This window comes from Sorex fumeus, unplaced genomic scaffold (assembly GCF_029834395.1).
Source record: "Sorex fumeus unplaced genomic scaffold, SorFum_2.1 ptg000007l, whole genome shotgun sequence".
Taxonomy (NCBI): domain Eukaryota; kingdom Metazoa; phylum Chordata; class Mammalia; order Eulipotyphla; family Soricidae; genus Sorex; species Sorex fumeus.
The window spans coordinates 22,713,947-22,738,668 of NW_026606064.1; the positions used below are offsets into that span (position 1 = coordinate 22,713,947).

At 40.0% G+C, this 24,722-nt stretch overlaps 1 protein-coding gene across 1 annotated transcript in view; it reads right to left on the reverse strand.

Annotated features, from left to right (window-relative positions):
- The window catches only part of QSER1 (glutamine and serine rich 1), a 72,203-nt gene that overhangs the window by 29,307 nt on the left and 18,174 nt on the right, over nucleotides 1-24,722 (reverse strand). The window contains exons 2-4 of the mRNA XM_056135885.1: nucleotides 15,551-15,663; nucleotides 14,809-14,970; nucleotides 6,549-10,241 (exon numbers count right to left, since the gene is read on the reverse strand). Of these exons, the coding sequence (XP_055991860.1) occupies nucleotides 6,549-10,241; nucleotides 14,809-14,905 (3,790 nt within the window). The 5' untranslated portion in view covers nucleotides 14,906-14,970; nucleotides 15,551-15,663. The remainder of the gene's footprint in view (nucleotides 1-6,548; nucleotides 10,242-14,808; nucleotides 14,971-15,550; nucleotides 15,664-24,722) is intronic.

Genomic DNA, 24,722 nt, shown 5'->3' on the forward strand with positions numbered 1-24,722 from the left:
TCCGCCCCTCTCAGAGAGCCCGGCAAGCTACCGAGAGTATTCGATATGCCAGACACAGTAACAACAAAGTCTCCAATGGAGACGTTACTGGGCCCGCTCGAGCAAATCGACGATCAACGGGAGGGCCTTTACCTTTACCTTTTTACCTTTACCAAACACTTTATATTATCGGGTGGAGCGATAGCACAGAAGGTAGGGTGTTTACCTTGCACGCAGCCAACCCGGGTTCGATTCCTCCATCCCTCTCAAAGAGCCTGGGAAACTACTGAGAGTATCCCACCCACATGGCAGAAAGTGGCAAGCTACCCGCGGCATATTCATATGCCAAAAACAGTAACAACAAATCTCACAATGGAGATGTTACTGGTGCCCGCTCGAGCAAATCGATGAACAATGGGAGGATAGTGCTACAGTGCTATATATTATCAAGGAGGAGAGCAGGATGCTTGCTAGTTCGATCCTGGCACTGGTGGGTATGGACTGAATTCAGACAAAAAAAGGGCTGAGAGTCAATACAGGAGTTAAGGTGTATGCCTCGCATGTGGCCAACATCAATTCAATACCTGATACCACACAGTTGGCCAAGTACTACCAAATATGGCCCTGGAGACTCTGGGATTACTTGGAGTAGCCTGGGTAATCCTGAGCTCTTGCTGCAGTACAATATCTTGCCCTTGCATTGAACTACCAGGTCAAGATTAGCTGGATGTAGTCCTGGGATCTCTGAGCACTGCCTGGGAGCCCGCTATTGTTTTCCCCTCCCCTAGGAAAAAATAAATGAAAAAGAGAAAATGCCATCATTTTTAGGAGGTATAATCATCTAAAAAATACAAAAATATCAGGTTGACAAAACATCAAAAAGAAAATTCAACAAAAATGCCACACATAAGTCAAATATGAAAATTATAATACATTATTGTAATAAATTAGAAAATAGTGGAGAAAATAACACTAAAAAGTGCTAAAACTGGTGCTTCATTCTGAAGATAACCCCGCTCCCACACATGCATCCTAATTTGTATAGCACTGTCGCAATGTCCTCCCATTGTTCATCGATTTGCTCAAGCGGGCACTAGTAATGTCTCCATTTTGAGACTTCTTATAACTGGTTTTTTTTTTTTTGGCACATCGAATACGTCATGGGTAGCTTGCCAGGCTTTGCCCATGCGGGTGGAATACTCTTGGTAGCTTGCCGGGCTCTCCGAGAGGGGCAGAGGAATAGAACCCAGGTCGTAGTGTATGATTTTTTTCCCCTCTTTAACTGAGGTTCTGTGGTTTACAATACTGTTAATGACGGTTTCTCATGCACATAATTCCAACACTGCACCTGTGTACCCAACTCTCTTCCCAAGGACTACAATGCCCCTTCCTTTAACCCTTCCATCTATCAACTCAATCATGTGGATAAGTTCTCCTGTCATTTCACCTTTGGCTTTTTTTTTTTTGTACTACCTTGCTGTATATTATGCAGAGATGACACATGAGAGAAACCATTCTGTACCTATCCCTTTCTTTGACTTTACTCAGCATAATATCCTCTAGTTCCATTCATGCTGGTATGCAACAGACTATGTGATCTCCAGCATACTCTTAGACATGACGAGCACCACAACTAAAAATGTGCAAGCACTGAAGGAGTCAGAGAGATAGTACATGGGTAAGGCTCTTGCCTTGTGCTGACACTGGTTCAGTCTCCGGCACTGACTGCATCAGGCAACCCCAGCTCCATTAAGAGTGATCCCCAAACAGAGTCAGAAGTAAGCCCTGAGCACTACCAGCACTACTAGCACTACAAAACAAAAACAAACAAAACAAGCTGAGGCCTAGTGTGCAACCTCGGGGAAGCATTACAATTCAAGTGTTAGACCCTTGCTCAGTACCAGATTGTGAAGGGACACCACAAAGAGCAAGTAAAACTCCTGGGAAGCACTATAACCTAGTGAGCCAAAAACTGTGAGGTGTGTGCAGCTATCAGTCATCAAAACAACAAAAGCAAAAAGGGGAAGGTAAGAACAAAATTAAAACACAAAGAAACAAACTGCCAAAACAGCGAAGAAGAGAAATGTTGAGTGGTTTTATATGGAAAGAAACTGAATTATAAGCTAGCAGCTTTCTGACAAAGAAAATTGCAGGTCCAGGTGAGTTTACTAATGCAACCAAACATTTGTGGAAAAAAATACAACTCTCCAATTTATTTCAGAAATCTGAAAAAGAGCTAGGGCCAGAGAAACAGTACAGCAGGTAGGGCAGTACTGCATGCCTTGCATACAGCCAACCCAAGTTTGATCTCCAGCATCCTATGTGGTCTCTGGAGTCCGCCAGGAGTGATTCCTAAGAGTCAGGAGTAAGCCCTGAGCACCATTTGGAGTGGCTAGAAAACAAGAGGGAAGGTGACAGAGGTGGTGGGATTGGTGCTGGAATAATGAATGTAACAAATCATCACGAATGACTTTGTAAACCACAGTATTTAAAAGGAAGAGGAGAAGGAAAAGGAGGAGGGGAAGGAGGAAGAAGAGGATGGTAGGTAGCCCACAGAGCTGGAGCAGGTTGGTCCCTTGAGCACTGCTAGAAGTGACTCCAAATCATTACAGGGTGATTTTTGACCTCCTGACCAAAAAAAAAAAAAAAAAAAAGGGTAAAAACTGAAAAGGGTGCATTTCTCAAGTCATTCATGAGATCATCAATAACCAGACAACAAAACCAGACAAAGGCATAACAAAAAGTAGAAACTAATATCCACTATTAAACAAACACAAAATATACAGAAAATTCAGTCTATCAATACATTAAAAAAAAACAGTGAGTGGGATTCACTCTGGGCATATAAGATCTAAAATTTATTTGAAAATTAATCAATGTAATTCAAAAACACAGAGTTATCTCAACAAATGAAGGAAAACAATGAGACAAACAAATTCAACATTATACAGGATCTAGGGAATGCCTCAGATAGATTGGAAGGGAAAATTCAAAACAATTCATAAACTAAGATACGCAGAAATGCAAGGATTTTTTTTTTTGGTGTGGAGGCCTCTATAGCAATGCTCCAAAGCCCCAGGACTACTCCTGGTGATGGTGATATGCAACCAACTAGCAGGTTCAATTATCTGGCTGAGCAGTGTTGGAGGCCACTGAGGATACGTCCAGTGGTATTCAGGAGGGTCAAGTGTACCAGAGACAGAACTAGGTTAAGTGCTGCTGTCCACTGAGTTATCTCTCTGACCCCTGCAAGAAAATTATTCAATGTGACAAAAAGTATCTCTGGCCAGAGAGATAATATTTGCATATTATCAGAACTAGGTTAAGTGCTGTTGTCCACCGAGCTATCTCTGACCCCTGCAAGAAGTCTTCAATGTGATCAAAAGTATCTACAGCCAGAGAGATAATATTTGTATATGGCCATGCCCAGTCTGATCCCAGCTTAACAGGGTCCCTGAAGCACTGCCAGGTGCAGCCATGGAAGCCCCTGAGCACACCAGAGATGACCAGGTAATTCCCAGCACTGCAAGGCCCAAAGCACCGCATAGCTGTTTGGGAGACCTTTTTTAAAAGAGAACCTATAAGAAATGAAAAACAGTGATAATACAGTGGGTAGGGCATTTGCCTTGCAAGTGTCCGACCGGGGTTCAATCCCCAATAGCTCATATGGTTCCTCCAGTCTGCCAGGAGTGATCCCTGAGTGCAGAACCAGGAGTAAACCTGAGCATCACCAAGTGTTGCCTGACAGGGCTCCAGGCAAACAGTTTGCAAATGTCCAACATGGATTCAATTCCAGGTACCACATGTGGTCCCCCAACCCCATTCCTGAGTGCAGAGCCAGGAGTAAGTCCTGACAACTGTCACGTGTACCCTTAAAACTAAAATAAATATATAAACAAGCAATAGGGATGGTTAATAAGAGAACTTCAAAGACCTATCAGTAAGGATTGGGATTGATGGTATTATTTTGGGGGCGGTTGGCATGGGGTATACTACTACTGTCAGAGTTTGGGGGAACATGTGGTACCTGGGATTGAACCCAGGCTTTGTGCATGTAATGCATGTGCCTCAGCTTTGAGCTATCTCCCTGGAACAATAAATGGTGAGTTAAACAAAAATAACTTTGGTGGTGGTAAAGGTATAGAAACTTTGCACTTCAAAACCATAAATGATGGCCCGAATGATAGTACAGCAGGTAGAGCATGCGGCAGATCTAAATTCAATCCCGAGCATCCTATATGGTCCCCCCGAAGCACCGCCAAGAGTAATTCCTGAGGGCAGAGCCAGGAGTAACCCCTGAGCATTGCTGGGTGTAATCATAAATGACTAAACTACATTAAAAAAAAAAAACACTTCACAGGCTAGAGCGGTATTACAGGGGGTTGGGTATTTGTCTTACATGAGGTCAACCCAGTCAATCCTCAGCACCCCATCTAGTCACCTGAGCCCTCCAGGAGTAATTCCTGAGTGCAGAGTCTGGAGTAACCCCTGAGCATCACTGGGTGTGGTTCAAAAACAAACAAATTTTTTTTAATTAAATAAAACGTTTCACATAAAAATTAAAACGAAATGACAATAGTTGTCTTGAGGAAAGTGGTTTTCTTCTTGCTCTTTTTCTTTTTTTGGTTTTTGGGCCATACCTAGCAATGCTCAGGGGTTCTTCCTGGCTCTGTAGTCAGTGATCACTCCTGGCAGGACTCAGGACCATATGGAACTGAGGATCAAACCCATCTGGCTGCATTACAAAGCAAGCATCTTACACACTGTACTATCTATATCTCTCTGGCCCTGGAAAATGGTTTTCAATTCATACACTAGAACAGAGATACAAAAGGTTTTATTTCTCTCCATGACAAAGAGATTTTTTTTTATAAGAGTGTTGATATTTATGTTAAGAGAGTACTTGGGATATCAGCTCTATTACTTTAATAGTTAAAGGTGATCTCAAATCAAAAGAAAAGGTAACAAGAAAACCACAAAATAAAAAGCACCACTTTACACAAAAGATTTCAGTAGAACTAGTGGCTCCAGAATCAACCAAACCCTTAGGTCAGATTCCAGCTCTGCCCTTCACTAGCTACATGGACCTGGAAAATTCACTAGCTGTACACTGCAGCTGTCACTGTCCTCCCGTTGTTCTTCGATTTGCAGCGGGCCCAGTAATGTCTCCATTGTAAGACTCATTGTTACTGTGTTTGGCATATCAAATACGTCACGGGTAGCTGGGGGCGAGATACTCTCGGTAGCTTGCCCGGCTCTCTGAGAGAAGCGGAAGAACTGAACCTGGCTCGGTCAGATCAGCCGCGTGCAAGGCAAATGCCCTACCGCTGGTTTCTCTTCAGATCGCCTGTCATCACTGCAGTTACAAATGCATATCTCTGGGTCAGATCGATAGTGCAGTCAGTACGGTGCTGGCCTTAAATGCAGCCAACGAGGGTTCAATTTCTGATACCAAATACTGTTCTCCAGCACTACCAGAAGTGATCTCTGAGGAGACTCAGGAATAAGCCCTGAGACTAGCAAAGGATGACCCCATCACAAAAGTAAAAACAGCAGTGCATTTCTCACAACATTCTACTAGGTCCTGTTACGGAGGTAGAAGCTACAACAATTTTTTTTTTATACTTTTTGGGGGCATATTCCATAAAACAAGTTTATAATTTTATATTTAAAATAGTAGTTTAGAATCAGTCCCTTTTCGGAAAAGAAACAAGAACCAAAAAAATCTCAGCAGCTGAAGATTCCATAAAACAAGTTTGTAATTTTATATTTAAAATAGTAGTTTAGAATCAGTCCCTTTTCAGAAAAGAAACAAGAACCAAAAAAAAAAAATCTCAGCAGCTGAAAATCTACCTTCTTTATGAAAAAAAAAAAAAAGAAAGCACCCTCGATTGCACCCAAGGCTATTATCATCTCCTGGATTATTCCAGTATGGGGTGGGGGGGTGGAGAAATGACACAGTATCATCCACTTTGGGAATGCTACATCATTTTTGATCACTGAATACAGACCCAGGAGTAACTCATGAGCACTGTCAGGTGTGGCCTCAAACCCATCTACTTTGGGAATGCTTCCCTTAATCACAGAGGAAAGTGAAACACACGCCCAACAATTGGGGCAGATAGTCTAGAGTCAACAAGGAAGTTTTCAATTTTATCTTAATTAATGTGCATAGGTACATATAACCATATTTAATAGGAAAATACTATTCTTCAGTTAAATCAACATACCTAGAAAACGTGCCCCCTCACACGATGCTTCATATAAGCCATCTGATGAAGTCTCAGATTAGAGAAATCTGAAAAGCATACTAGGTAAGGTACACCTAGAGAAGAGCTCCCACCCCTCAAAAAATATATCAGAAGTTAACTGACCCTTTTAAAAAACCCAGAATTTTTTAGGTCAGACAAGGAATGTTTTTAAACAGCCCCTGATATATGTACCTATGCATCCTGTCTTAAAACATTTACAGGCTTGCATCAAGCTGAGAAAGCTTGAAAGAGTCTACACTCCCCAAAAATCATGCTGGAAAACCATACTTGTAAATCTAAATTCTAATAAAACTTTACCTGTTTTCTTCTTTTTATCAGAAGGAGCATCCGAAGAGGTTAAAGTGGTAGAGGAGCTTTTATGACTATCCTGACCGCATACTCCAGGGTCTTCTTCATCAGAAGAAAATGAAGATAAAGGTTCCAAGTTTTTCAGTTCATTATCAGCTTTTTCTGATGGACTATTACTTCCAGTTTCAGATATAAAAGGTGCGGGTGCTGTAGACGAAGTCTTTGGAAGTGATGGGGGACAAAATGTACGAACAACCTGGGTCCCTGATCGTCTGGTCCTGTTTGGCATTCGCACAGCAAGAGTGGAAAACTGCTGCTTGGGCCCTGACTTCAGAAAATCTAAGAAAGAGGCAATAAATCCTGTCTTGACTTCTGGCTGTTTTTCCTCCACTTCTCTGATTTTCTGTCTCATTTTTTCTTGATGCTGGTAACCATCATGGCAGCTTTCTGAGGAAGGAGGCGTATAGGGGAAACATGTATCGGCTCCCCTTGGGTTCTGGCGTTTGTGGTGGGCAGGTCTTTTCAGCTGCTTCTGATTACTGCTCTCGTCTTCTTTAGTTTGCCCTTTTCCTTTCGTTTTCTTCTTCTGAAGGCCGAGATGCATTAAATCTTGGTTCTCTTCTTCCACCTTCCCACCAACTGTATCCCCAGGCTGAGCCAAGGTCAACAGCGCAAGTGTGCTCTGAGATGGGTTCATGGGTCCACCACCATCATCGCCTCCTAAGGTGAATTCGCTCTCTGATGTAGCACTTTCTCCGCTTATACTTCTACTACTAGAGACAAATTCTTGGTTTCTGTTATTATTTAACATACTATCAACAGGAACTTCGTTGTCCTCTTCAGATTCATGATTGGCACCAGACTGTTTTTTGAATGGGCCAGAACTTGTCTCCTGAGCTTCATGACCTGATCCAACCCCTGGGGAAATTACTTTAGATGTTTTACTTTGACAAGATGTTTCAACGTGCTGTTGATCAAGAGCCATTTTTGACTGAAGGCTGGATACTGGTGAAAGGTTCACAGTCACCTGATTTCCATTTAAAGACATATCACTGAGACCCTGTGGCTTTCCTACTGTAGCGGTGATGGAGTTAAAATCTGAAGTCACAGGTCCTACATCTAAAGGCGGATGGAAATGAGATTTAGAATCACCATCTTCAACAGCCGGAATGGCTGCATTTGCCGTTGCCTTGGTAAAATCAGAAGGTGTGACTCCACAAGCTACTGCTGTAGCAGCTAAAATATCATCTACATTTGATAAAATATTCCTTTCATCACCAAGAAGCATTGCCTCTGGGAAACATATTGATCCAAGAGACACAAACTGATTCTTTGAGTCATGCTGATTTGTTTCACTAAAATGACCCTTTGTTGTTAGATGCAATGGTTTTGAAGATTCTGGAAGGTCCATTTTCATAATTTCAGAATTCTGAGGATGGAGCTGCTGTTGCTGAGAATGCTCACCATTGCTCTGAATATGACTATCCATTTGAAGGAAAGGATGTACAATTTGTTGAGGACTCTGAACACGCTGTACTTGTAAAGATGTCTTTACTTGTCCTAAACCTGCCTGCAGTATTGATTGCTGAAGAATCTGTAAATCACAGGCAGGATCTAAAAGGACCTGTGTATTGGGAAGGGTTGCTTGATGACCATGCCCTAAGGCATGATTTGAAATTTGAATCTGAGATGAGGGGTTGATTATTGGATCATGCTGTTCCTGGACCTTAGTTTCATGCACCTTATGAATAAGTGAATGCTGCTGGTTCAGGTCTTTAGCATTCAACCTTATTTGTGGGGGGGTCTGCATTAAATTAGCTGCCTTCTTCATATCAAGGGTTGCTGCATTATTGACTTGCCCAATTGGCTGGTTAAGTTGTGTCACTGACCCAACCACACTTTCTTCTTTTTTGGATCCCTGCAAAGCAATCCCAACAACTTGATCTTCAAGACGGGAATTACTTCTGATTACACTCTGGGAATATCTGTCATCTGCCTTTGACACTTTATAAGCAGACTCTTGAGTATTAATTTCCCCGTCTGAGAGCCTTTGGGTCGAAGACTCAAGAGATACTTGTGGCTGTAATACCGGTAACTCTTGCATTGGAAAATCACCTTCTTGCTTGGAAGGTGTGTACACAGTTGAATCAAGTTTTCTTTCTGCATAGGTCTTTGGATCAGGGGATGGTATATTATCCTGTAACGTCTGACAATGGGTAGAGGATACAAAAGATGGTGACTGGACAACAGGCAAAAACTTTTGGGACTGAGGTGGAGATGACCCTTGAGTCTGAACATTTTGGGAAGAATGCACAGAAATATAATTCTGTGTTGGGCTGGAATCTGGCAAATTCTGAGCCCGAGAGGCAGAAGAATAAGAAAGAGAAGGGGCTGTTAAAGTTAGGGACTGCCCTGAAGCATAGCTTTCTGAAGGACTAACAACTGACAAAACTTGTGATTGAGATGAATAGCTAGCCTGTGTCTGGCTAACTGGTGATAAACCCTGAGCATGACCGGATGAATAACTCTGAGACTGGCTAACTGAAGACATATCTCTTGTTTGAGCAGGGTAGTTCTCATTTGTAACTGAAGATAACACTTCTTGCTGATTAGACGAATAATTTAGTGTCTGGTTTTCAGAAGCCTGAGATGATCCAGAAAAAGTCAATGTTTTATATAAAGGTGGTATCTTCTCTACTTTGCTGGGCCTATAAACCTGTGAATGAACAATTGATGGCACATTATGTGGCTGTACTAAACCATAATTTTGAGACTGACTAACAGATAAAAGGCTTGGTAGCTGCGCTGTAGAATAAATTTGTGCTTGGCCTGATACTACAGAAGTCTGGTTATGTAAAGTTTTTGAATAGCTTAGTGTTTGCACAGGAGGAATTACACTTGGAGGCTTAAGGGTCTTAGTAGATATTAGTGGTTGTTTTGTAGGACAGCTCTTTACTTCTGTAGTAGAATGAGGAGAATATCCTGATGACGGAATTGCAGATGAGTAAGATTGATCAAGTTCCACAGAGACTTGGGAGGGTTTTTGTTGTAATCCTCCATTGCTCACCTGAGTAGAATCTCCTATTGGGCTACAGGATAAAGATGACTGCCTAGTTGTTTCCTGAAAATTAACTACACTTGGATTTGAAAGATAACTATGTAAGGAATGCTGTGAACCAGTCAGTTGTGTCTGAATAGACTGGGTACCTGAAGGCCGCTGATGGTGTTTAATAACACTACATTCTCGAAGAAGAGCTCTATCAATGGACGCAGTTGAATTATTAAAGAGAGTTGAATTGTAGGCTTGAGGAGTCTGCTGGGCTCCTCCCAGTGCTGAAGGCAACAAACTAAATTGAGGTTGTAAAAGATGGGGTGCAGATTCTTGAGCTGAGCGATATGTTGATGACTGAGGTGGTATGCTGTTACTTAATGCGGAATTTCCCAGACGCTCAAATGCCAAAGCAGTTGGAATAGTTCCCTGGGAAGTCTTGATTTGTAGCAAAGGATCATGAGGACTTAAAATTCCATTTGATGTAGTGTTAAAAGTTGAATCTGGAAGCACCAAAGGTGAGGTGGTAGCAAAGTTTCTATTGCTAAAGGTAGTAGGATGCTGATAAGCAGAGAGCGCAGAAGGTGGAAGTGTTCCAGTGGTTGGCAAAGGTCCAGTAACAAAGAGCTCAGCTGCCGATGAAGAATGCATACCTATGAAAACAATTTTTCATATTAGCAATATTTATTAAAAATCACCAGACTAACACAGATTTTATGTGTTTAAGATTATATAAATTCTATTAAAGGTCAGAAAATTTTTCCTTAAGTTTTGAATATTGCATTTCAAAACACCTTATTTTTTCCCCTTTTTTAAAAAAAAATTGGGGGAGGGGGTTACACCCAGCAGTGCTCAGGGCTTACTATTGGCTCTGAGTTCAGAGATCATTTCTGGTGGGGATTAGGGGATCATATGGGATACCAGGGATCAAACCAAGTCAGCCTCATACAAGGCAAGAACCCTACCTACAATACTACTGCTTGGATCCCAACATATCACTTTCTTAAAACACTCACAAAGGCATCTCCAATTCATATCTATAATTTTATGCAAATAGGTTTGAAAAAGAAAAAGTTAACTGAAAATTAAGAAACCACTAAAAATTTTCCTTATCTCTAATAATTAATTTATTCTGAAACCTCAAGTCAAAATATCAACGAAAAAAATCAAAACATTAAGATTAAAATAGAAACTAAAAGTCTACATTAGTGGAATACATATAATAGAGAAGTAAACAGTGGATCTTCTTTTATCCAAAGATATCCAGTTGAAAATCCTGTTATATTTCAAGTTTTGACTTCTGATGAATGACTTCCAGCAACGGGAGGGCTTACTGATAAAAAAAATTAATGAAGTACTATGAAGTTAATATTTTAGAAAAGCAGTCTTTTACATACAGCAAAAGTAAAGCTGTATTTATCCTTGTAATCCAGTACATCTAATTCTAGAAATTAATCTCACAAAAATAATGAGAGGGCTAGAGAGCTAGCTCAAAGGGCTGGAATGCCTGGATCAGATCCCTGACACACCATAGTGACACCCTGGGGCACCTGAGCACCACAAGGCGTGCTGCTCCCAAACTGCCCCCCAAAATAAAGAACTACAAAATTTTATTTTGTTTTTACTTTTTGTTTTTGTTTTGGGGCCACACCCAGCAATGATCAGGGCTTGTTCCTGGCTCTGCACTCAAGAATTACTCCTAACTGCTCATTGGGGGACCATATGGGATGCTGAGGATTGAACTGCGTCAGCCACATGCAAGGCAAACATCCTATCCACTGTACTATCGATTTGACCCAAATTATAAAATTTTAATTTGTTAAAAATTATTGTGTATGTTATATATAATCTATAAGGAGAAATTACCTAAATGTTCATCTAAAGGAGAATGAACAAGTAATCATGGCATAGCCTAATAATTTATCATTGATTATGGTTCTGTAGATTTTGCTATACAAAGACATCAAAAGAGAGTAAACATTAAACTTAATTCCTCTCTGAAAAGTAGATTATAATCAGAATTATAATTTACTATAATTATTATTTCCATTTTATTTTTTAAATTTTTTAAGTATACTTTCATAAAAACAAATTTTAGGGTCAAGGATGAGACTCAGTAGCAGAGCACAGGCTCAACATGTGTGGAAAGTCGATTTAATCCCTTGTACCAATATACACAATACAAACATTACCGATTTTGGTAAAATGGAGAAATGATTGTCTCACCCTTTAAAAACATTTTTTCTCTCATTTTTCTCCAAGTAATGCGATGAAAGATTTACTATTACAGGGCTAAAAAGATAATACTGCGGGTATGATGCTTGCTTGCATAAGGCCTACCCTTTGTGGTCCTCTGAGCCAAGCCAGGAATAATCCCTTGAGTACAGAGCCAGGAGGAAGTCCTGAGCACTGCTGGGTGTGGTCCAAAACAGACAAACAAAAGTATTACTTTTACACAGAAAATATCTAATTATACTTACACCTTAAAGACTAACACTTCATAGGAACTAGAATAGAAAACTAATTTAATAAAAGTATGACAATATCCCAGAAAGAAAAAACAAAAACTCTGGTTTCAATACTGTTCTACTTCAATACTGTTCACACTAAAATGCTCATTCTTTCCTCGTAAACAGGAAAAAAGGGGGCTGTAGCGAAAGCACAGCAGGTAAGGCGTTTGTCTTGCATACAGCCGACCCAGGTTCCATTACAAGCATTCCATATGGTCCCCTGAGCACTGCCAGTTGTTATTCCTGAGTGAAGAGCCAGGAGTAACCCCTGTGCATCACCAGGTATAACCCAAAAATTTTTTTAAAAGGGGCTGGAGCGATAGTATAGCAGGTAGGACGTTTGCTTTACATGAGGCTGACCTGGGTTCGATTCCCAGAATCCCATATGGTCCCCAAGTACCACCAGGAGTAATTCCTCAGTGCAAAGCTGGAATAACTCCTAGGCATCGCTGGGTGTGATCCAAAAAAGCATTAAAAAAAAAAAAAAGCAAACAGGAAAAAAGAACAAACTTAGGAGCTCTATTAGTGGGCTGAATTAAAAATAAAAGTTCCTATAGATTTGGGGGGATTAGTTTGTTTTGTTTTGGAGCCACACAAGCAGAGCTTGGTTTATTCTGGCTCTGTGCTCAAGGATCACTCCTGGTCATGCTCCGGGCACATGTGGTTCTGGGAAACCAAATGCAGGTCAGAAGCATGTAATACAAGCAGGCACCCTATCTGCTTGGACCATTCCCAGTGTGCTCAGGCGTTAATCCCACCTCTGCACTCAGGAATCACTCTTGGCGTGTTCAGGTAAACACCACATGGGATGTCAGGGATCAAACCAGGGTCAGACACATGCAAGGCAAGTAACCTACCCACTGCACTATATCTCCAGCCATTTTTCCCTAGTTATTTCTCAACGCTGTCTTCTGAAATGTTATAACATTTCTTGTTCCTTAAAACAAGATAATAAGTCTTAAAAGTCAGAGAATTATAGATGAGCCGAGTTCATTAATGTGAAAACCTGGGTTCAATCTCTAACATGGTCCTCCAACCATCTCCACCAGGAGTTATACCCTGGCACTGTCAACTGATGGTGGCTTTTTTTTCATTTAGAAAAAAAATTACAAAACCTATAATTTGGGTTTAGAAACAACTAAAAAATAAAATAGGAAAAATCAGGAATGTATTGATGAATACAATATATTAGTATCAACTTACAATGACTTTTTTTGGGGGGGAGGGGTGAGGAACATACACGGAGCAATGCTCAGGAGTTAGTCCTGTTACTTAAGAATTAATTGCTTCTGCTAATGCATGGTAAACAAGGGATCAAATCTGGGTGGGTTGTATGTGAGGCAAGTGCCTTACCCAATATATAATCTCTCCAGATTCTCAGTGACCATTATTAAGTAGTGATAAAAACCTGTTAAACTAAGGACAATTTTATACTAATGATAAAAATCAGTCCTAAGATTTTTTTTGTTTGTTTTTGGTCATATCTGATGATGCTCAAGTACTGTTTCTGTCTTTGTGCTCAGGGGTGACCCTTGCCAGAACAGGGAACCACTATATGTAGTACCAGGGATCTGTATTAGAGTGCATCAAGACATGTTTAGATGGCAATCATTTACCTCTTATAATATCTCTTTGGCCTCCCAAAACTTTTTTTTTCTTTTTGGGTCACACCCAGTGATGCACAGAGGTTACTTCTGGCTCTGCACTCAGGAGTTACTCCTGGCGGTGCTCAGGGGACGATATGGGATGCTGGGAATCGAACATGGGTCGGCCACATGCAAGGCAAACGCCTACCTGCTGTGCTATCTCTCCAGCTCAAACTTTTTAATTATATCACCTAACCAGGCTAAAGTCACTAAAATATATGAAATTTGTTCTCTCACCAAAAAAGGATAAACATGGTAACTGATATTTTATTTTTATTTTCTTTTTGGGTCACGCCCAGCGATGAACAGGGGCTTTGCACTCAGGAATCATTTCTGGCGGTGCTCAGGGGACCTTATGGGATGCTGGGAATCGAACCCAGGTCGGCCGCGTGCAAGGCAAACGCTCTACCCACTGTGCTATTGCTCCAGCCCTACTATGCTGTATATTTTAAATATGCTACAATTAAATCTCAATAGTTAAAATTAAAAAAAAATATTAATCTGTGCTTTTGTCAGGTATACAAATAACTAAACTGTTAGTTAATAACTTCACATCTAGAGTTTTGTCTCCCAAGCAATGGTGAGGGAATCAGGGCTTCTCCTGGCAATAATCAGTCAAGCAAACAGAAGGTTCAAAGTTCAGGTCCAACAATATGCTTCCTGGGCCTGGTGGTGTTTTGGGCCATGAACTATATCAGAAAAGAATGAATTTCAGGTTCCACATATTCAAGACTACCAGGAAAGAATGAATATCGGGTTCCACATATTCAAGGCATGAGCTGCAGACTTTTAAATTATACCCCCGCCCCTACAGCTTTCTTTTATCATTATCTATCTTCTTCAGTTTGTTAGTCCTCACAACAGTGCTAAAACTGAGTTTCTGTCAGTAACAATGTCTTAAATTTGTTCACATGGAATTGTAGAAGAAAAAAAAATCCTAGAATTTAAAGTTCACCGGAAAAAAGATAATTTGCACCATTTTGCCCACTACCATAACAAGATGATAAATTTTAATTTTCTCACTATTTTCACAGGACTTAAAAATTCTAAAAATCAAGTATCACCTGTCTGCCAAGATGGAGCCCTGAATTGTGGTAAAAGAGTAGTTCCTGAAGAAGCAGCCTGAGCAGTTCGAGATTCAACAGCAGAGAGAAAATTCATCACCGAAGATTCTTTAGTGTTACTGCTGGCACCGTTCACACTAGTATCAAATATTCCAGAAAGACCTGCATTTGAAAATAAAGTATGTCCCGAAGTAAAATATATGCATATACATAAATTATATTCTGCTGGGGTTTGTGGTGGTTTATTTATTTATTTTTTTAATTTTTTTTTTTTTTTGGTTTGAGTCCATACCCAAAGATTCTCATAACTCCTGGATCTGGACTTAACTCCTGGTAGTGCTTGGGGCACCATAGGTGATACTAGGGATCAAACCAGCATGGGTACAAGGTAAGTGCCTTTCCCACTGTACTATCTCTCTGGTGCATCTCTGATCTTTTTAAGTCTCTGAAAATTGAGACTAAATATTCAGTGAACCTGTTTTTTTTTATTTCAAAATATCAAGTATTAATCAAGTATATTTATGATTTGAAATCAACAAAGATGCATGAAAAAGGTCTTTCAGATGATTAAATAGATATTCCCTTTCAGAAAAAGATGAGACTTTTAATCTCATTTTAACATTTCCCACAGCAGAGTTATTTTGTACACATTCATAATTCAACATAATAAACCTAACTAACTAAACTTTAGACTGACAAAATGTGCCCAGACTGTTGAAATAGTGCATGTGAGTATTTTTACCAGTTGGCTGAGGTGTGGAAGTATATCCAGGAAGCTGGTGAGAGGTTGCAAAGGTCTGTCTCTGCAGGAGATCTGTTTCAGAGTGTGAGGGATGTCCTTCTTCATAGCTTAAACTAGAGGACAATAAAAACCAGTAACCAAAACCACAGTCCAAAACATATAATAAAAATTTCTAGTAAAGCAACTATCAAAAGAAGCAATTGTCTTTTAATAAAACACCTAGTCTATATAGCAGTAAATCAAGTAACATAGTTTGATAATACTCTCAAAATGGAGAAAATACACATGATATATAATGGAAATGAAAATAACACATAGCATTCTCCATAACCCAACTTTACCTCCAACTGAGTCCTATTACTGGGAAAGGTAACATAGCACACTGGAAAGCTCGACATGCTGGAAAACAGGGCTGAATTCACCGCCTAAGCATTACTTCTGGTTTACAGGTTAACTGCTTTCGAACTAATTTCCATCTATATGAGAAAGGAACTTATCAAGATCGTTTTTTCTTTTTCTTTTTTTAATTTTTATTTTGTTTTCGGGCCACACCTGGCAATACCCAGGGTTTACTTCTGGCTCTGTGCTCATGGGTTACTCCTGACAGAGCTCAGGGAACCATATAGGGTACCAGGGATTGAACTCGGGTCGGCCTCATGCAAGGCAAGTGTCCTTCCGAGTGGACTATCACTCCAGAGCGAAGGTCCATCTTTCCTTCCTCCCGCCCTCCTCCCTCCTTCCTTTTTTTTTTTTTTTTTTATAAATGTAGGGGTACTGCTATTTATTCAACTACTGATTAAGCTGACTGAGCTGGGTATGAACACATTATCTTTTTGTAGCACTGTCCTCCCATTCATTGATTTGCTCAAGTGGACCCAGTAACGTTTCCATTGTGACTTATTTTTTTGTAAATTTTTTTAAATTGGGTAATCATGAGATAGACCATTACAAAGCTGTTCATAATTGGGTTTCAGTCATGCAATGATCCAACACCCATCCCTCCACCAGTACACACCTCCTACCACCAATATCCCTCATTTCCCCACCACATCCCCCAGCCCCCCCACCCCTTACCCCCAGTCTCCCTCTATGGAAGGCACTTTCCTTCTTGCTCTCTCTCTCCTTTTCGCCATGGTCATTTCTACAGTTCCTTTGGTATTACCAAATAAAATATCACGGTCATGGTCCTCCCGTTGTTCATCGATTTGCTCGATCGGGCCCAGTAACGTCTCTATCATGAGACTTGTTGTTACTGTGTTTGGCATATCGAATACGTCACGGGGAGCTTACCAGGCTCTGCCGTGCGGGCAGATACTCTCGGTAGCTTGCCGGGCTTTCCAAGAGGGGCGGAGGAATCGAGCTCGGGGTGGCCATGTTGGCTGCTTGTAAGGCAAACGCCCTACTGCTGTGCTATCGCTCCAGCCCCACCAAATAAAATACCAGATAATTTAAATAAATTACATTGTGTTGTTTATTTTTGTTTTGGGGCCAGACCTGGCAATGTCCAGGGTTTAGTTCCAGCTCCCAGCTCAGGGATCACTCCTGGTGGGGCTTGGTGTCCAGGATCAAACCTGGGTTGGCCCTAAATTCAAATAAATTAATAATCAGTATTTCCCAGTAACTCAAAAGAAAACTTCAAGAAAATCTCATATAATCTTAAAAGTGATTAGAGCAAGAATTTCCCCCTCCCCCCCACTATGATTCTTATTCTAGACACATTTATTTCCTTTCTGGGGTGTAGGGGGTCAATTGGGACCACACCTAATGGTGCTCAGGGACTATTCATTGCTCTATGCTCTATTGCTCTATGCCAGGTTGGGGGACCAAAAATGGTTCCAGGGATTTGAATCAGGGTTAACTGCATGTTAGGCAAGTAGCTCACCTCCTATACTATCTTATTTCTCCGGCCCCCATTTGGATATCTGAAACCCAGAAAAACTGAAATAGTACAATAAATATCCACACGTATCTGTCATTCAAAATTCAACAGCTTAATGTTTTGTGTCTTAACTTTCTCTGCACACACACACACACACACACACACACACACACACACACACACACTTTTCTTTACTAAACCACCTGAAAATAACTTTTAGGATCATTTTATCTCCTAGCAAGGTCATCATCCTCTATCATTATTAGACTTGAAGCCTGAAGCAATGTAATATTAAATCAGTAACAGCAAGTAACAGAGATAATACATTCCAATCTCTCTAATCTCTGCCAAAACATCTGGGATTTTTTGTTGTTCTTGTTATGGGGTGACACCCGGCAATGCTCAGGGCTTACTCCTGGCTCTGTGCTCAGGGATTAATTCCTGGAGGAGCTAAGGAGATCATACTGGGTTTGGGAGACCAAACCTGTCTCTGGCGAGAGCAAGTCATTGCCCTACCTGTTATACCATCACTCTGGCCTCAATGAATGTATCTTTTAATATGCTTTTACTACTCTTCAAGTTTCTCTTGTTCAGCTTGTTGAAAACTTTTTCCCTTTTGTAAATGTTGACTAAATACTGTTTCCTGTGCCCCCCAAATACAAAATTCACCAAGAAAAAAAATTTTTTTTTATTTCTAAAAAAAATGTTGAGTAATATAAATATAGCACAGCGGGTAGAGCACTTCCCTTGCAAATGGTAGACCCAGGTTCAATTCCCAGCATCACTCACATATGATCTCTGGAGCCTCAGTAAGAGTGACCCCTTAGCACAGAGCCTGGAGTTATCCCTGAGCACTGCTGAATGTGGCCACAAAACAAAACAGAACTGTTGTTAAAGAAATTTTACTAAGTTCTAATAATTAAAAAAAAATATTCTGCGGGGCTGGACTGAGAGCACAGCAGGTAGGGCATTTGCCTTGCATGCGATCGACCTGGTTTCAATTCCCAGCATCCCTTATGGTCCCCCGAGCACCACCAGGAGTAATTCCTGAGTGCAGAGCCAGGAATAACCCCTGAGAATTGCCGGGTGTGACCCAAAAAGACAAAAAAAGAAATTCTGCATCCACATTTTGGTCATATTTATTATGAATGCTTTTTCCTAATGTCTCGTCTTTACTTTCTTTGTTTTCTTACTGTTTTTAAATACAAATTTTTAATTAATTTTAATCCTGAAAGACATTTAAAATGAATTCTACCTAACAAATTTTGAAGTATACAAAACAATGTTGATGATTATGGGTACAAAATATTAAATCTCTCAAGAACTCATTCATTTCATATAAATGAAGCTTTGCTACTTTTCATTTTGAGGTCACACCTTCCTGGCAGTGCTCAGAGCACCATGTGGGGGTAAGAATCGAACCCAGGCTCCCAAATGCAAAGTAAGGTTCAACTTTTTTACTATCTTATAATTGGAACTTTTTAAAAAAAATTTAATCTATTGAACTCCTTATTTTCTACCTCCTGCTCCTGGCAACCATTCTATTCTTTGCCTCTGAGTTTACTAACAATGTTCTAGTTTCTGATCAACTTAAATTACCATTTCAAAAATAACCAATACTTTCAGTGCTCTGTTTATGAAGTCTCTGTCAACTATTATATTCTCCTAGGTTTTCTTTTACTTTTTTGGGAGGGGTTTCTTAAGTGGTGCTCAGGAGGCCAAGGGATCTCTCTGGGTAAACCTTTGCCTAACTAAGCACTTCAGTGTGGGGAACCCCAGATTGCAGTTCAGATCAGGGGCCCTTCAAGGGCTGTTCCTGTCAATGTCTGCAGGACCACATGGTGCCAGGAACTAAACCACTGTCGGCCAGAAACCAGACAAAAGTTTAACCCCTATACTACCCCTCTGTGACCCCAGACTTTTCTTAAATTTCAAAGTATTGTTTCTATTTTAGTATACAAATCATTTTGAAATAACTTTTGTATATGGTATATGGTCCCTACTTCACAAGGTTCTTATTTTTAGTATCTTTAAAAAGTAAAATATAATATGCATGCAATAAAATTCATCCTTTCTAGAGTACATACAGGCAGTGAATTTCAACAAACAGTAAACACTACGGAAATCCCAGAGAAACTCAATTTTCCATTTCGTGATTTTCCCAGGCCCCTTTGTAGTAATCCCAGCCCACCACACCTCTAGTCCAGATGGGGTTCCCAAGGATCAAGTTGGGGTAAGAGGGATGCAAGGCAAGTACCTCCACCTGTACACTCTTTCTGACCCCTGAACTTCACTGTTTTGCTATTTTTTTCATATGAATTTGAAATTCTTTAGAACAAAAATACCTAATTGTCGTTTTAAAATATTCCTACCATCCTATCTGCTTTTCAAATTATTGAAGCAGCCCATGCTCTGTATTAAAACACCTGTTGTATATAAATTTCCTTACTCTATCAGCTGATAGCCGAGAATAATTACACTCTAGCAGCTTTAAAAGCACCTAGGTTGCAGACCTTAGTTCCTAATACCACTGTTCAAGAAAAAATAACCACGGCTCCCTGGAGAAATGACTGACTTTACTACTGGGATATGAAACAAGACAGATGAGCTTAAAGCATCTGGAGTGCAATGAATATTAAATTGCTTCCAAGAAGAAAAAAATAAACAAAAAGAAGATGCCAAAATGTTACATTTATGGGAACATATTAAAGGGATATAAATACCAACTGAAAAAGTATCCAATCACCAAAGCTGGAATATTTTGCAAATAAGTTAAGTACTACTAGATTTTAACCAGTACAAAACATCCATGAGTCCATACTAATACAATTAGGAATTAAGTTAGTAAATAGAAAACACAAATCCACCTTAAAGAATTCTGAATGTTTTATGAAGATAGTTTGTCCTCAAGAACATAGCTCATACCTCCCTATTCCTTAAATGTGAACTTCACATACTGACTTCATTTCAAAGGCTGGGGGGAACATGGTAAAAAGGAGTAAATTAATTCAATCTCCAGAATATATACATGCAAAAGTGACTTAATGAAGAAATGTAATGAACACTAAGTCAGGTTTAAAGATTAGTATCAACAGTGATAAATCATGTATATTACACAAAGTTTCTCTCTAACAAAATCACAACCCAACTCCATGAACAAAAAAAAAAGGGAGCCAATTTCAATAGAGGGGCCAGATGTTTTAGTTCTCTTTCAGTTCTGCAAAATAGTTGACCAGAACTCAAGCTTTACTATGAAGGTCATCAAAAAGAAGAAAACCTAAGAAAGCGCCAGTCAAGAAAAACCTACGAAGAGGCTGGAGTGATAGATAGCACAGCAGGTAGGGCATTTGCCTTGCACACAGCCAACCCGGGTTCAATTCCCAGCATCCCATATGGTCCCCTGAGCACTGCCAGGAGTAATTCCTGAGTGCAGAGTCAGGAGTAACCCCTGTGTATCGCCAGGTGTGACACAGAAAGCAAAAAAAAATCTACTAAGACAAGATAAAGAAGTATAAAGTGACATGACTGTAAAAAAAGAGAAATTTAGCAACCAATAAGAAAACACGAATAAATTACAAACTTTTACAGACATTCTGGTGATGGGTATGGTGCTGGAACAATGTGTGAACAAAAAGTATAATTAACAGTACTATAAATCATGGTACTGCAATAAAAATGGTCATTTAAAAAATTAAAGATTGCAACTAATAATATATATCAGTAATAATTCACTAGGGGCCAGAGACATTGTACAATGGCTAAGGTCCTTAACTTGCATGAGGTCAATCTAGGTTCAATCTCTGGCAAAACATATGATCCCTGAGCCTGCCAGGAGTGATTCCTGAGAGCAGAGCCAAGGGTAACTTCTGAGCACCACTGGATGTAGCCTCAAAACAAAACAAACAAGATTCATTAATTGCAACACATATACTTTAAGAATATAAGAAATAGGGTCTGAGTGATAGTACAACAGGTAGGGTGTTTGCCTTGGATGTGGCCGACCCGGGTTCGATCCCCAGCATCCCACATGGTCCCCTGAGCATTGCCAAGAGTGATTCCTGAGTGCAGAGCCAGGAATAATTCCTGAGTATCACCGGGTGTGACCCAAAAAAGAAAAAAAAAAAGAATATAAGAAGTTATCAACTGGGGCTTATGAGTAAGGAAACAATTTGGGATCTTAGTATTATTGTCTCAATTTCTCTGTTAATTTGAAACAATTTTCCGGGGCTCAAGAGATACTATGAATATGGCAATTGCCTTGCATGCAGGTGACCTGGATTCAATTCCTGGCACTACAAATGGTTCCCAGAACAATGCCAGGATTAAGCCCTAAGCAGTACTCCAAACCAGAAACCAAACAAACAAATGATAAAACAATTCTCAAAAACACAGCCTACACTTGTGACTTCCACTGTTTCATATCTGTGCTACAACATCACTGCTCCAAAGACTGGCAGCTAAAAACCACTTATCTTACACTTAAACAACAACAACAAAAAACTTATAAATATCTGTAATCCATGTCAAAACTGAAAAAAAACTTTCTACAAGTTAGAATAAATAGGCTGAGAGGGGATGCTGAAAAGGCTTAGCACAAGCACATATGGTCACAAGTTCAAATCACTGGAGCTCCACACAGGCAAGTGTAATCCTGGCAGCCTACGCTGTCTGCTATCCTCCACACAGCCAATGATTATTTTCTTGCTGCCATCACAGCCTGGTATATATAAACACACAAAAAGGGGTATGTCATAGTAGCTCAATAAAAATGGTAGCACTGTAGCACGGTCCTCCCATTGTTCATCGATTTGCTTGAGCGGGCACCAGTAACATCTCCACTGTGAGACTTGTTGTTACTGTTCTTGGCATATTGAATATGCCACGGGGAGCTTACCAGGTTATGCTGTGTGGGTGTGATACTCTCGGTAGCTTACCGGGCTCTCTGAGAGGGGTGGAAGAATAGAACCCGGGTTGGCTGCACGCAAAGAAAAAGAAATGGGGAGTGGGTTTCTTAAGCCCCAGGAGTACTGCAGAGCACTCCATCAAGCATTACACCACTAACTTGTAGGCCTCAGTGTCACCTTTGACAAGCACTGACACAGGAGGGTGCAAACCTTAGGGAGCACCACCAGATACGGGAACCCAGGCACGCACCACAGCCAGCATGTCCACACCCCACTGCGATGACATGAGAACCCATGAGAGGAAGGAGGTGGGAAGGAATAAAAAGTCAATTTTTATAAGGTGGGATAAGAGTCAGGATACTTTATAAATGTTGGAGTTGGGGAGCACTAGCCTTCCATGAGTGAGGCTCTGTTCAGTCCCTGGCATCAATAAAAACAATTTTTTTCCAGGGTATTTGCTGTTTGGGTTAATTATTTCTTGTTTCTTACAAATCCATGGTAATGCCAATCTATTTCTTTAACAAAGGAAAGCCATGTCTTCTGACTGATTGTTCTGCTTCTGTTTTTGCAGAATAAGCCGTTAAGTGTTTTATATTCCAATATTAAAAACATATATAAATCTACCTATTGACAGCATACTACATTATTCATTATACTTAAGAAACAAAACACATTCCAGGTTTAAAAATCAATTAATGAAAGTTCCATAAAATATGTTAAACCCAGGTAAACAAGCCAGTACTTGTTCATATTAAGTTGCTTAAGCAAGGGTGAATTACTTAAGTGCTCAATGGATGATTTTGCCTTGAGTAATCATATCACTTTTTCATATAAAAATTTGAAAAGATAAACATTCCAACATAATAAAAAATCATTACTTATAAGCTTTAGAAAAATACTGTTTTATTCTGAGATATATATTTTCAAAGGTAAGAAAGATAAGAGGCCTGGACTGGAAATAAGGTCTCTCAGAATCCAGTCCCAAGACTACTAACATGTTTCAAAATTTTCAGCAAAATACACAATTTTACACAAAAATTCTAGTTTTCTGAGGTAAGCTAAATATTTTTACACTCTATCATACAGTATTTTTAGTATAGAATCTACCTTGTAAATGGAGTATAACTCCAAACTCTATTGAACATTTTGTGGAAATCTAGCATGTTATCCCATTTGTACTTAAGTAACAAGTTTAGCTACTTTTAAAGTCTGAGTTTAAAATAAAAAGTATAAAAATTACCAGCACTTTATTAAGGAGTTATTAACTGTGAATTTTTAAAAAAGCTAACAAGCCTTGAAAGGACTATGTAAAAACTGTTAATAAAAGCAAAATGTATTGCAAATTAAGCCACAGAATTAAAATCCAGTTCTGTCCTTTACAACTTCTGCAAGCTGAGGCTAACCACATAGTTTGACCTCCACCTTCCAACCTGTGAAAGATAAACATTAACAACACACTTGTCATAAATAAATGATAAATCATACACAGTTGACTATAACACTCAACAGTCAATCAATGTCATTATTACTGCACTTAAGGTGAGCTCAGCATTCATAGTGTTGCCATTTATTGACTGTAAAATATTTTACTTAAATTCCCTCTCCAATTTTCCTTCTTTTCATTGTGGTCACTGCAACAACCAGAGGTTGCACACATATCTGACTCTGGTGCTTGCATATACTTTTTTATCTGTGTGTGGGAATCACTAGGTTGCTGTGCTTGCACACTCAGCTAGTGCTAGGGACTGAACAGAGTTGGCTGCGTATAAGGCAAGCACCTTACCCACTGCACTAGCTCTCTAGGTGAAAGTGTCACGTCTTCTGGTTTTTGTTTGTTTGTTTTTTCTTTTTTTCTTTTTGGGTCACACCCAATGATGCTCAGTGGTAACTTCTGGCTCATGCACTCAGGAATCATTCCTGGTGGTGCTGGGGGACCTTATGGGATGCTGGAAATTGAACTCGGGCCGGCCTTGTGCAAGGCAAATGCCCCACCCACTGTACTATGGCTCCAGCCCCGAACGTTTTTCTGGTTTGGGGGTCACATGCTGTGCTCAGGGATCTCTCCTGGTGGTGCTTGGGAACCATACACAGTGCTGGAGACTAAATCTGGATTGGCTGTATACACGGCCTTTCTCACTGTACTATATCTCTGGCCCAAGCATCATTTTAAGGCAGATATATTCTACTGTCATAGTTGTCAATGGTGATCTTTGCCAAGATACCCCACACCATAATATAAAAATGATTCTTTTAAGTTGATTAAGCATAAAGTGTTTCTGAATTCATGATGCAATGGTGAAATAAGAGTGGGATGGCCCACAGCCGCCGCCCTGTTGACTCGCCCACCAGCCCTGCTCTTCAGAGTCCCAAAATCACAGACATGATGGCC